The 13,774-nt window shown below is 49.7% G+C and overlaps 1 protein-coding gene across 1 annotated transcript in view; it reads left to right on the top strand.

Moving 5' to 3' along the window:
- Positions 1-13,447, top strand: part of TAF1B (TATA-box binding protein associated factor, RNA polymerase I subunit B) — a 37,660-nt gene extending 24,213 nt beyond the window's left edge. The window contains exons 9-15 of the mRNA XM_081101606.1: positions 1,784-1,931; positions 4,393-4,570; positions 5,098-5,144; positions 7,471-7,561; positions 9,171-9,241; positions 9,753-9,975; positions 11,856-13,447. Coding sequence (XP_080957732.1) covers positions 1,784-1,931; positions 4,393-4,570; positions 5,098-5,144; positions 7,471-7,561; positions 9,171-9,241; positions 9,753-9,975; positions 11,856-12,057 — 960 coding nt within the window. The 3' untranslated portion in view covers positions 12,058-13,447. The remainder of the gene's footprint in view (positions 1-1,783; positions 1,932-4,392; positions 4,571-5,097; positions 5,145-7,470; positions 7,562-9,170; positions 9,242-9,752; positions 9,976-11,855) is intronic.
- The last annotated feature ends 327 nt before the right edge of the window (positions 13,448-13,774 follow it).

Genomic DNA, 13,774 nt, shown 5'->3' with positions numbered 1-13,774 from the left:
CCAGGTGCATGCCCTTGGCCAGGAATCGAACCCGCGACCCTTCTGTCCAAGGGCTGACACTCTAACCACTGACCAACCCCAGCCAGGACGGAAGGCGCCTTTTTAACAAGCATCTTGCAAAGGATTCTGACAGAGAGGGTGCTTTGAGCAGGACAGACCAGTCTTATCTCTCTGCCTCTTATTTTTCCAGCTCGTTCCACGAAATATTTGAGGTAGAATTAGACTAATTAGCTGATAACCAAAGTCCAGTATAGAACAGATGCCATTCTACCTTGTTATCCCAGAATTCTGGTCGGCCTCTCATTCTTCTTAGTCCATCAGAGATTCCCAGTGAAAATGTGGTGTGACTACCTGGCAGCTTCTAGGAGGCCCTTCCCTTTCGTGGTCTATGCCCGAACACATGTTCTAAAAGTCAAAATAAGATCATTCTAACGCAGTCATTAAGCGTTTGCTGTAATTATCGTGATAGTTTTCCATGTGTTAGAATCTTGTCAGAATTAGAGCCTGACTCGCCTCCCTGGGCAAGGCCAGTGGGACAGAAGCAAACAGGGTTCACTGTGGCTGAGCCTCTAGAACAGCGCTGCAGACGGTGCTCGGCCTCTGCCAAGTTAGGTCCCTGCGGAGCGCGCAGGGCCGGCCCCCGTCGCCTGGCTCAGCGGGAATCGGAGCCGATGTGCAGAGACAGTTGGGCCACCATTTCAAGTGATATCGGAGGCCGGAGGTGGCTGGTCCCGGTGACTCCCTGGGACCGAAGGGGCGGGGCTTCCCTCAGCTGAGGCACTCGATCGCTGCCAGCCTCGTCCTGAGCGCCCAGTGTCCCCGGCACGGCCTCTGGGCAGAGAACCCAGAGCAGGGGGCCCGACGCGTGCCCGCTGCTTTGTGCTCAGCGTGTTTGGTCTTGTGGGCAAGGCACTCGCTATACCTGATGCTGTATGTGTAATAGTTACAGTTTAATCATTAACTCCCCCCAGATGTATGCCTCTCTTGCTAAGATGTTTGTAGAATTTATGTACTTTGCATTTTTTACATCTTTAGCTTGTAATTTTCCTTTAGGTGATGTTTAGCTTCCTTTTTTATACTTACTTAAAATTGTGGTAAAATATACATGACATAGCAGACCACGTTGAAGTGTGCGGTTCAGTAGCATTAAGTGCATTTACGTGGCGCCATCACCACCGTCCGCCTGCAGGCCTCCCCGTCTTCCCAACGGAGGCTCACGGTGCACCATGTCGGTCGCGTTCCTGTTTGAGGCCGACGCGTAGGCTGTGGCATGGACAGGCCCGTCTGGGGAGCCAGGCATTCCTGGACACTTCGCTGTTCACCTTTTGGCTCTCACGAGTCATGCTGCTGTGAACATGGGGTCCAGCATCCGTGTGAGTCCCGTGGAAGCACGTGAATGGGATGTAACGTGACCTCCACGTGTTAGCTGTGAGCGGGAAGGGTAGTGAGGCGGTGCCTGCGTTAGAGCGGGCCTGACCTCACTCACTCCACGGGGTCCGACCCGCAGCGTCGTCTGCGCCCCGATTCTTCTGTGATTGGCAGGAAGGCAGGCTTTCGCCACGTCGCCCAGGAAGGGTCCTCTGAGCCAAATCGAACCTCAGTGCCCTTTTCATTCAGTGGTACTCCCGTCTACAGTGCTGAGCGAGGACAGTGGGATGTGTGCCTGTTCTCCCGCGTGCTCCCCCACATCCCCAGCCTCGCTCAGTGAGGACACGCGACTTTAGGTCAGAAGACGCTGTCACACTCACTCACGTGCGGAAACTGCTGCTGGACTTTGTTTCAGTCGTGGCCCAGCTACGAGGACGTCTACAGGCAGATGATTGACGTCGCCACCTTCCTGGACCTGCCTCGCTTCCCCGCCATCACGGAGGACTGCTACCTCCACCCGAACATCCTGTGTCGGAAGTACTTGATGGAAGTCAACCTTCCCGGTAAGAAAGGGTATCGGTGGTGAGAAGCTTCTAGAACCCTGATGAGCACAATGGGGCGTCCTCGCAGGTCCCAGACCAGCAGCACCACCCGGCAGGGCCGTCGCAACAGGAACTTCATTTCACAGCCCTTCCCAGGGCATCTCAGGCCACCTGGCCCAGCGGCAGAGCGATGCTCGGGAGTGAAGAGCTCTGCGGGGCGAGGCTGTGCTGAGAGCACACAGTGGGTTGACAGTCAGGTCGCTGTGTGCAGGTAACGGGACAGACGCTTCCGGCGTGTTACCCGTGCCCGCTGCCCCCAGAGCAGCACTTCTTCATGTGTATGAAGCAGGATTATTGCATAAGGAACCCTAATTTTAAAAAACCCAGAAGCTAATTTTTATTAGACGACATGTTTATGGTTTGGAAACCTAATGCTACTTCCCGTCCCTAAAACAAGTGGCTGGCACGTGAGCTCGGGAGGCAGCCACACCGGACACAGGGCCGCGTAGACGCGCTCACCGCCGGCACAGGCTGCCCACAGAGTCCTTGAATTTCTGGCTGAACCAGAAATGTGAGTTCAGGACTTTTATTTTTAGGAGAAAATGTAAACGTGGGGTGACTCTACTATTGCTTAGAGTATCAAAGTTGTGACCGAGTATATTTTTAATAGACAAGGAAAAGAAATATATGAGAAAAGCAGCTTGTGAAACTGTGTACAGTATTTTAATTATAATTTAAATATATTAGTAACATATACACAAGTATAAACATTAAGTCTGTAATTTAAAAATATTTTTAAAGGAACAAAAATAATTTAAGCTTTTTGTGTTACAATAAAATGTTTGTGATACAATAAAAAAGTGAAATGACCCAAATTACAAAATTATATATAACATCACTACAGCTACATAACATGAAAGTATTCATAAAAATATTAGGAGTAAATGTGCCAACTATTCTAGGTTATGGTTATGCGTTTTCCTTCCTTCTCCCTTCCCGTGTCTTATGAATGTCCTGTGCTGAGGCTGTATTAATAGTAGTGGGGGAACAACAAACAGATGGCCTGCAGATTAAGATGTGCTCCCCCTGCGCCTCAGGGGTTAGAGTCTGAACTGTGGCCTTGGTTTGCACACCACCCATAGGATTGCAGGGAGACTCTAGGATGTTGGCGGCCCTCTCGCGGGTGCCCAGGAGCTGAGCGCAGTGGTCAGCTCGCTGCCAGCAGTGCCCGCCCCAGAGCCCGCCCGTGTGACCCGTGGTCTCGGAGCAGCAGGGAGGTGTCCTCCAGCACACACGCCCTGCTGAGTCAGCACTGGCTCTGCCGGCTCTGAACGAGCTCCCACCCCATTTTCTGGTCTTGTTCCTCATACCGGGCTGGGTGCCGCTCCAGAGAATTCCTGGCAGCTTTCACCGTCGTGTGTGTATTTTGTGGGGAACTTGAGCGTTTCCCGTACTTCCACGTGCAGTGCCTCAGTAACATGAGAGCTAGCGAGGCTCCGGGCCTGGCTGGCGGGTGGCAGAGGACACACTGGCACCCGGTCTTCACGTCCCAGAGCCAGTGTCCACCACGCTGTGCTCTGGGTCAGAGCCCGCATGCCTCAGTTTCCCCTACTCTTCCTTTCCCATGATTTCTTCCATTTTCTTTTCTTTTTTTTTAATCTTCACCCAAGGATATTTGTTTTCCGTTGATTTTCAGAGAGAGTGGAAAGGAGGAGGGGAGGAAGAGGGGGAGAGAGAGAGAGAAACATTGATGTGAGAGAGACACGTCGAATGGTTGCCTCCTGCATGTGCCCCAACCCGGGGCTGGGCACTGAACCTGCAATCAGGCACTTGCCCTTGACCTGGAATCAGACCCGAGAACCTTGGGTGCACAGGCTGACGCCCCAGCCCTGAGCCCTGCTGGCCAGGGCCCATTTGCCTTCTTTTTTTTTTTTTTTTTTTAAATATATTTTATTGATTTTTTTACAGAGAGGAAGGGAGAGAGATAGAGAGTTAGAAACATCGATGAGAGAGAAACATTGATCAGCCGCCTCCTGCACATCTCCTACTGGGGATATGCCCGCAACCCAGGTACATGCCCTCGACCGGAATCGAACCTGGGACCTTTCAGTCCGCAGGCCGACACTCTATCCACTGAGCCAAACCGGTTTTGGCGATTTGCCTTCTTATTACTCTGTACTTTTGGTAAGAGAAGCAGTTGAAGATATTAATTTAAAATAAAGTAAATAGTTTTCAAGAAATGTCATTCTTTATAATAATAACATGGTTCCCATTTCTAAATTATGTGAGAAGAGACTGTGCCTCTATAACCCAGGCATGTGCCCTGACTGGGAATCAAACCGTGACCTCCTGGCCCAGAGGTCAACGCGCAACCACTGAGCCACACTGGCTGGGCAGCACGGTGTTTGGAGATAAAGCTCGTTGTCTAGACACACACGTTAGTGTTTTTGTTATTCCTATTGCACTGTCTTTCCTTCCACAGACGAAATGTACGATTTCACCTGCCAGGTGGTGAAGATGGCTGGCATCGGAGAGGTGGACTTCCTGACATTCGACCCCATAGCCAGGAAGGGAAGGACTGTGAAGTACGACGTGCAGGCAGTGGCCGTCATTGTGACAGTGTTGAAGCTGCTCTTCTTGTTGGATGACAACGTAGAATGGTGAGTGTGTCAGTTGTCTCGGGGAAACTGCTGTTGTACCTCATCAGAGTGAACGCCATGCGCTCCCGTGGAGAGCGAGCTCAGCGGCTCTGGGCAAGCACTTCCTCCTGACGCCGGAGGGACGCGGCGGTTGGCAGGTGTCATCCTGACTTCGTGCGTGTGTGTTTTTAGTACGTTTTTTGTATCGTGTTTTATTTCTAGTTTCTGGGTAGGTACACGTTTCTCATTGTTCCACTGGCTCCTGAGTCCTAGAGAATCATTCCCCCTCCCTCTGCATGCCTGCGGCTCCTGGCACCGTGCGCCTCAGATCCTGGGGAAGTAAAGGGACTGTAAACTGAGACCCTCCCGGAGACCAGCAAGGAGTGGCAGCATATGTGGTGTCCTCCGCCCCGTGGCAGGGAGGGCTTCTCCACTGAAGTCGCCTCAGTGTCAGGGACTGCGTGTACTTTTCTTTCCGAAGATTTCAAAATTTCACTCTTCAGATGAGGGGTTTCTACATAAATTGATTTGTCTGTTGGTGTCTCCAGGTCTTTGTCTGCTGTTGCTGAGACATACAACGAAGAGAACAAAGAAGGTACTTGCTTTTTTTATCAGTCACATTCAAAGATAAGCAGCGGGTTAAAAGATCAATAAATGTGGGGATTTCTTGTACCGGATTCTGTTTTCACATAGTTATCTGGTTATAGCTCTCGGCTACCGGGAACATCCGTGCCCTCCTACTGTGTGCCAAGGCCAGCTCGCAGCCACGCCAGGCAGTGACCTCCGGGCAGTGTGATGGCTGGGCCGCTGTTCCGATGCCTTCAGCCTTGGCTCACTCTGGTTCTCCTACCTGAAGTGCTCTTCCCTTGCCCCCTGTCCCCCCAGCCCCCCCAGCCCCCAGCCCCCCCCAGCCCCTCCAGCCCTGGCAAGTCCCTCTGCACTCTTCAAGGTGCGCTGTAACACTGTCTCTTCTCACCTGCTCCCCCTCCCTTTTCCAAATCAGGACTAATCGCTCCTGCCACAGCCACTCCCGCCCAACTTCCATTAGATGTTTAGCCCATTGAATGGACTGAGCACGTCTGTCCCTAGTAGATTGTCCGTATTTGTAAAGTGTGTGGAAGCCCGTTTGACTTACAATAGGTACTACATACATCACAGCAGACAAGTAGGTGGGGAGCGGCGAGAGGGCGGGGCCATCTCCTTCCTACTGTTCTAGAAGAAACGGATCTGTGCTCCCTCCATGGTGACTGGCCGGAGAGACCCAGTAACATGTGATAAATACGCGAACTCTACACGCAATTCCAGCTTCTCAGTGTCCTCATAGGATTCATGTGGGTTGTCCTTCCTGAATTCTCAGTTTTATTGAGGAATAGCTGACATATAAGACATTGAAAGTGTACATTTGTGCTTTGATGCATGTCCATGTCAAAGGCTTCCTGCCATCCAGTCAGCTAACACACTCATGCCCGCACGTATGTAACGTGTGTGTGTGTGTGTGTGTGTGTGTGTGTGTGTGTGAAAACATTGAAGTTTAACTTTCTTAGCAAATGTCAACTATACTGTACAGTGTTATCAACTGCAGTCACTGCCTTTCTGTCATCGGATCCTCAGACCTTGTTCATGTTAGAGCTGAAAGTCTGTGCCTGTGGCCAGCTGTCCCGACCCCCCGCCCCAGCCCTAGCGACCACATCTCTCTCCCTACGAGCTTCACTTCCTAAGGTTCCACGTGCGTGGCCCTTGGTGTGTGTGACTCCAGAGCACACGCAAGTGCTTCGCTCAGCAGCCGCCTCACGTTGGTCCCGCACAGAGTGAGGGTGGCCGTGGCCAGGCCGGCTCCTGGCGCCCTCCCGGCTGCAGGGCTGCCCCAGCCTGTGGAGCCCTGCGGAGCAGGCGGAGCACTCGGACGTGTTACCTCCTCTGACCCTGAGCCTGAGCTGGGGCAGGGTCGTCTCCATTCTTCTGCTCTGGTGCCCACCGTCCCTACATCATCAGTGAACTTGCCCTTAGAGAAGCTCTGACTGCTTAGGGTCAAAGGGCCTGGTGTTCTGTTGGCAGGTGTCCCTCTGTCTTTAGCTCTTCGCTAGTTGCCGCTCCCGGTGGCTCTGTGGGGTTGAGAGATGACCATTTAGGCCGGTTGAAAAGAATTGTAACTAGACCTGGAGGGAGACTGTCTTCATGAGAGAACGTGGAAAACTAGACGTACGCAGCCTCTTCCTCCTCCTGTCAGCCTTCCTTTCCTCTAACTCCCTCACTCGGATCCTCTTTTCTGCTTTTCCTTTCCTTTCATTTCCCCTCCCTGCTCGTCCCACCCCCAGGTAGAGTGAATAGAGAGCGCTGGGTGCCTGAGCTGGACTCCATGCAGCCCGATAGCTCTAACCTTGACATCCGGAACACGCCAGCTGTGCGGGGCGGTCCGCTTGCCCACTTACCCCGAAGTTCTGGGTTTGGAATCGGAGTAGGAAGAACGGGAGTGGGAGCTGATGAAACCAGAGGCTCTGGATTCAGCTGCTGTCGTGCCCATCCACACATGGAGCGGCCATCAGTCCCTTCCTCGTGTGGCCTCCGACACAGGGCAGCTGTGGCCAGGCCCTGCTGGGCGCTGGGCTGGGAGGAAGAAGCCTGGTGGGTAGTGGAAACGGAATATGTCTTGTGTCCTCAGGGAGGTGGGAGTCCAATCTACGATAAACAGACACACAAAAGGCAGCTTCCATGGCATCTAGTTGGGGCTACGACATCGGTAGGAACTCAGAGGAGGAGTGACTATTGCTCAGGACTCAAATAGAGTCCAGAAAATTGACTCCATCCGTAATTTCCAAGAGCTGTTGTATAGATGTTTAATTATGTCAGCGAATGGAGATTCAGATGAATAATGTATATTATTATAATGTGACTAATTTGATTATCATGCTTTTTTTTTTCAGATAAGCCATGTTTTGATTTCAGAAAATGGTACCAAGTTATGAAGAAGTCTTTTGATGAGAAAAAACAAAAATGGGAGGAAGCCAGGGCAAAGTACGTCATCTCTGCTAGTTTTAGATTCACCTACTTCTTTCCAAGTCTGTTACTTACATTTGGAAGATGAAGGGTCATCAGTATAGATTCATCAGCATTGTCACGCTTCTGTTCTGGAAATATTAGCTGCTATTTTCTAATAACCTTTTTCTTTAATTGGAAAGTTCTCCCAAAATAGAGATCCCTCCAAAACACAACAAAGGGAAGCCGAAGGGCCTCTGCTTCGGGCTGTCTCCCTGGAGTTGAACTCTGTGCCGAGGAGGGTCCCTGTGGTGAAGGGGAGAGAGCCCGCCGCGCGGGGCCCTGCCTGTGGGCAGCCTCGCTCTGTGCCCGCGGGCAAGTTTCTGAACCCCGTGGCCTCCGTGCACTGGGATTGAGTTTGCTCGTACATGTACCTCTGTTTCTGACTCTCTATTCCTCACCAGCTTTTTTTGGTAGAAAATCCACAGATACTTCTTGAGTGTCTACTAGCCAGACACTTCGTCAGCCTGGGTAGGAACTGCTTCCTGCAGCGGTGCAGGGTTACAGCACGGCCTTGGTTTTTCCTCACAACAGCCCGTGAAGGTGGGCAGACTTGGAGATGTTGAGTCTCTTGGTTTGTTCATTTATTCGTCCAGTCAGTCCTCACCAGACACTTAAATGAGTCCTCACCACGCGCCGTTCCCGCCAGCCTGGGGGCCCGGGAAGGAGACGGGCTCTGCCTTTGGAACTCCAGCATCTGTCACATGTGACGCCTGCGGTCACGCGTGGAGGTGGCAGAGCCCGGCCCCTGCCTGCTGCCACGCTGTCTCAGAGGAAGAGCGTGGCCTGGGCGCGAAGGAGGCAGGTCTCTTCCTGCTGTGAATCGGGAGACCCGTCCACCGTAGGGAAGAGCTCGGAATGGAGCCTGTCGCCCCTGCCTCCTGCCTGGGCTGCCCCCGACCCGGGAGGGCCCACACGCCCTGGGTCTCTGCTCTGGAGGGGACGCTGTGTGTATTTGGGGGAGCACTGCGGTACCTCCGCTTTACAGCGGCACCGCCCTGGCCGGCTGCCTAGGTGCCGAGGGTGAGCGCAGGGGCTGGTAGGACTGTGTCTGCTGGAACCCAGACCCCCCCTCCCCCTCACCAGGGTAGGCTTGGCCTCCAGGCGTCTGTGCATCGGAATCAGAACCACTGACTTCACCCTCCGCTCAGGACCAGTGGCTTCACTCCCTGGGATGGGCAGCGGGCACTTCCTGGCACGGGACCGCCTCCACTTCTGCGTGTCGTTGGGAGGTTGGGGTCTCTGCCCTGGAGGCTCTTGGGAGGAGCACAGCTGGGGTCTCTGGCCCTGGAGCCTCTTGGGAGGAGCACAGCTGGGGTCTCTGGCCCTGGAGCCTCTTGGGAGGAGCACAGCTGGGGTCTCTGGCCCTGGAGCCTCTTGGGAGGAGCACAGCTGCCGGGGCTTGTTCTGTGCACCGGGCTGGGCGCTTTCACTCTGCAGGGCGTCGCTCTGCAGCCTGTGTCAGGGGCGCCTGAGGCAGAGCTTTCACCCCGAAGGGCAGGCGTTGCAGGCCCTCCTCAGAGCCGCTCTCTGGCACGGGGTGCGGCCCTTTCTCCTCCTGCTCCAGCGGTGTTTCTGCCCCGCACAGGTTTGTGTGGAAAAGCAAGAAGCCACTCTACCACTCACCCATCGACAGATCAGTGGTGTATAAGCGAAGGGGTAAGCTGCCTTTTCTCTCATTAATGCCTGGGTCCTGGCTGGGAAAGTGAGTGCGCGACATTCTTCTTGGGACCCCAGGGCCACATCAACCCCCACCCCCCGCAGGACCCCGGGGCCACATCAACCCCCCCCCGCGCCCCCCGCAGGACCCCAGGGCCACATTGCCCCTCCACCCCCCCGCAGGAAATCCCCCAGGAAGCTACTTCCCCAAATAGCAGAGGCTCCCGCCAAATCTAAACACTCTTCCTATGGCTTCCAGAACTCTGTGTGGAGAATTGCCTCAGGTTGTCTTACTCATAAATGTGGTAAAACATATAGAATAAAATTTACCATCTCAGCCTTTTTAAGAAGTTCCCCTACACCCCTCACCCACTTTCAGTTTCCCCTAATGTTATTGACGATGCATCTGTCATACTAAGAAACCAACATTGGTGCATTACTATCAAGTGAACTACAGATTTTATTGGAATTTAACATTAGTTTTATTTCTTTCCTTTTCCTCCATTTCCAGAGATGGTGGTGAATCTACAAAAACAGTTTAGCACACTGGTTGACTCAACACCAACTGCTCCAAAAAACAGCCCTTCAAGTTTTCAGTTCAACTGGACTGAAGAAGTCACCGGAGGAACCTGTTTCCATGGACACAGCCTCCAGGGCATCCTGTACAAGAAAGGCCAGTCGGTGACGACCATGAACTCACTCTACTGGCTCAGTACACAGAAATTCTGTAAAAGGTAGGTGGGACTCGCGGAAGTAAAGGATCGAAAACACGATAAGATCTCTAATTTTCCCTGAAGGAGTATTTTTTTCTAATTAAAAAAGTCACATATAGCCTGGCCAGCATGGCTCAGTGGTTGAGCGTTGGCCTATGACCCAGGAGGTCATGGTTCGATTCCCGGTCAGGGCACATGCCTGAGTTGTGGGCTTGATCCCCAGTGTGGGGCATGCAGGAGGCAGCCGATCAATGATTCTCTCTCATCATTGATGTTTCTATCTCTCTCTCCCTCTTCTTTCATCTCTTAAATCAATACATACATATATTTTAAAAAAACAATTTTTTTAAATAAAAATATTTTTTAAAAAACCATGTCCTTGGCTAAGGATTTAAAAAAAAAATTGATTTCAGAGAGGAAGGGATAGGGAAAGAGAAAAACATCAATGATGAGAGAGAATCACTGATCAGCTGCCTCCTGCACGCCCCAAACCGGGGATCGAGCCCACAACCCAAGCATGTGCCCTGACCGGAAATAGAACTGTGACCTCCTGGTTCCTAGGTCAACGCTCAACCACTGACTGAGCCACACCAGCCGGGCTAAGAAATACATACATATACATATATATTTTTTTTTATATTATATTTTTATATTATATTATATTTTATAATATTATATTATATTAAATATAATATATTCTATTTTATATTATATATTTTTATATTATATTTTTATATATATATTTTATATATATATTTATATATATATATATTTTATATATATATTTTATAATATATATATATATATTTTAAATATATATATATATATATTATTGATTTTTTACAGAGAGGAAGGGAGAGGGATAGAGAGTTAGAAACATCGATGAGTAAGAAACATCCATCAGCTGCCTCCTGCACACCCCCTACTGGGGATGTGCCTGCAGCCAAGGTACATGCCCTTAACTGGAATCGAACCTGGGACCTTTTAGTCCGCAGGCTGACGCTCTATCCACTGAGCCAAACCGGTTAGGGCAAAATATATATTTTTAAAGCAAAGCCATAATACCATGACCAGACATAAAATAATTAATAACAATTCCTTCATATTATCAAACATGCAGTCACTTTTAGATTTTCCCAATTGTTGTGTACTTTTTTAAATAACCCAGAATCCAAATGAGATCCATACGTTGGATGTAGCTGAGATATCCCTTAAGGGGTTTAGCTGGTAAATTCCTCCTTTATCTCCTCTGGCCCCTTGCGTTTACTGGCTGAGTAATGCAGTCATGAGTTCTGCACAACTTCCCGCATCATATAGATGGTGTCACGGTCCCGTGTCCCCGATCACCTGCCTCGGGACAGAGGTAGAGATTGCGATTTGAAGGAGAGATGTGGTGGTGGGTAGAGGTTTTATTAGATGCAGGGCCTGCTACTTTAGAATAAGTGGAGCTGCTGTGTAGATTCTTCCTGTGATACGCACGGGACTGGAGGCTCCCTCTTCAAGTCTGTGCCTTAGTTTGAGTGGGAGTGGGGGAGTATTTGCTTTCTTGTGTTTGTTTTAAAAATGGGTCCAGAATCTCTCCCTGCTGCTTTGTTTACCTCGATCCTGGTAAGAAGCGGGGGATCCTGGGAAGGAGTGGCAGAGCCCCAACCAGGAGCGGGAAGAGCTGGCTCCAGCACGGCCTGTGTGTCCCTGGCATGTGGCCGGGGGCAGGGCCACAGTTCTTCCCTTGGTAAAATTAAGGAGTTTTACCAAATTGTTCTAAGTTTCCTTTCAACTCAGGTGACTGTTTTAAGCCTAAACATATCTCCTTGTTCGGTTCCTTGGGAGCTGTTCGGGGGGTGGAGGCATGCTCTCCAGCTGGCCGTGGAGAGATAACATCTCCCTTTGCTCCCTTCCAGCTACTGTAAACATGTGACAACCTATGAAGAATCCAATTTCTCACTGACTTACCAGTTTATAATCAATCTCTTCTCCTTCCTGCTAAGAATAAAGACCTACTCCCTCCACGAAGAAGTGAGCTTAATTGAAAAGAGACTTTTTAAAACAAAATACAGTACAGCAAAAACAAAATCTTCAAGATCCAGGAAAGTGAGAAAATGAGAAAAATAAAATAGAAACTTCCTAGGGAAAATATTTGAATAGTGACAATAATGTCAAATTGTAATGTAACATTCCAGAGAAGTGTGGAAAATAGAATTTTTTTGGCCTATATATCCATACATAGATATGCATACCTATAGTACATCTATGTGTCGATTGTGCTTATGAAGTGTATATAAATGAGCTTTGAGTTTATTTTTTTAATTAAAAATATTTTTGAGAAAATTAAAAAGCAATGTTACATAAATGGTATCCAGATATTTCTATTCATTGTATTTGAGAGCTAAATTTGCTTTTTAAGCTAGATCACTTCCTTACTCTCTATGTCCCAAAGGAAATCCCAGATGGATCAAAGGTCACAACATTCTCATCATTTATAAGTATTAGGAGAAAACAAGTCCGAAGGCTTTGGTGATCTTGGGACAGTGAAGGACTTTCTAAGCCTGAAAACCAGAGGCAGAAGGCAAGATTGATCATGTGACTACAGTCACAGGCAAGTGGGAAACTGGGAAGAGAAATTGGTAGCGTTTGAAGGAATGATTTCCTGAATGGATCAATAATCCTTTTAAAGCACTAGCGGTGTGACAGGCTGAGCAGGAGATAGGAACAGATCGCCTTTTGAAAAAAGGTAACAGGAAGCCCAGCCTCACGCCTGCTCCAGAGACACGCTACCTGACGGCCATGTCCTTCCAGGGCGGCTCAGGCGTACTCGCCACTAGACTTGCGATCTTTGCTGACTTGGGTGGAATCTCTTTTATGAACGAATCTCATCTATCTTTTTAAATTGAATTCCATGCCACTGCAGTGAAACCTAATTTTACCGCTGCGGTGAGATTGCACATGGTCTCAGACCCAGTAAGTATTGTAAGAGCGCGAAGTCAGGCTTCTGGGGCTGCGAACAGAAGGCAGAGATCCTTCCGGGGGAAGAGAGTCTTTACATGTTTCAGGTCTCTCAGTGGTTCGTCTCAGCTCAGAGCCATGCAAATATAGCAGGTATGTGCAGGTATGTGCAGAAGTCGAGTTAAATGTCATGGTTTTAGTGGGCTTAGCATCAAATTTGGATCATCCGAACATCACGTGAAACGGTTATTACACACCTGTCTTGTACTGAATATTATATTTTCTCATTTAATATAACTAGAGAAATCTACCTACAACTGTAGCAATTAAAGGTTTAGGCACAGTAGGTTAAAACAAAAGCTTTTAAATTTTTTAATTAAAAAATTAAATCAGTGAATGTAAACGAGAGTCTATTCCCATGAGAATACAGAACATTGGCCCCAAAGCCTCATTAATCTACTGGGATATCTCATACATTTTGAACATAGTTTTGATGTGTGTGGGGTTTTTCCCTCATAATCCTTGAAAAAATAAAAAAGCGGGTTTCTTTAGGCAGTTTGAGAGTCTGTGTTAGACTTAAATGCACAGGGCGTGTCTGCTCCCTGCCAGCTCTGGCTCCTGGCCCATCAGGTCAGGCAGCAGGATTACAGGGATGTAATGATGGCTAACAGGGCGCTGAGCCAGGGCGCCTTATCTCACCGGAGGGGGGGCAGGCCTGTCATTGCCACACAGAAGGGGAGCCTTTTAACGCCCAAAGAAAGGAGGCGAGCCCAGGGCTGGGGGTGTCTACAGGTCTTTGTTATCTTTGGGTGTTTTTTTCTTCCATTGGCACAAAGCCACCTAAGAAGAAGGGGAAAAAAGCCAGTATTAATCCGCC

The sequence above is a fragment of the Myotis nattereri genome (genome assembly GCF_964212035.1).
Source record: "Myotis nattereri genome assembly, chromosome: 10".
NCBI lineage: Eukaryota > Metazoa > Chordata > Mammalia > Chiroptera > Vespertilionidae > Myotis > Myotis nattereri.
This window is presented reverse-complemented; position numbering and strand designations above follow the sequence as displayed.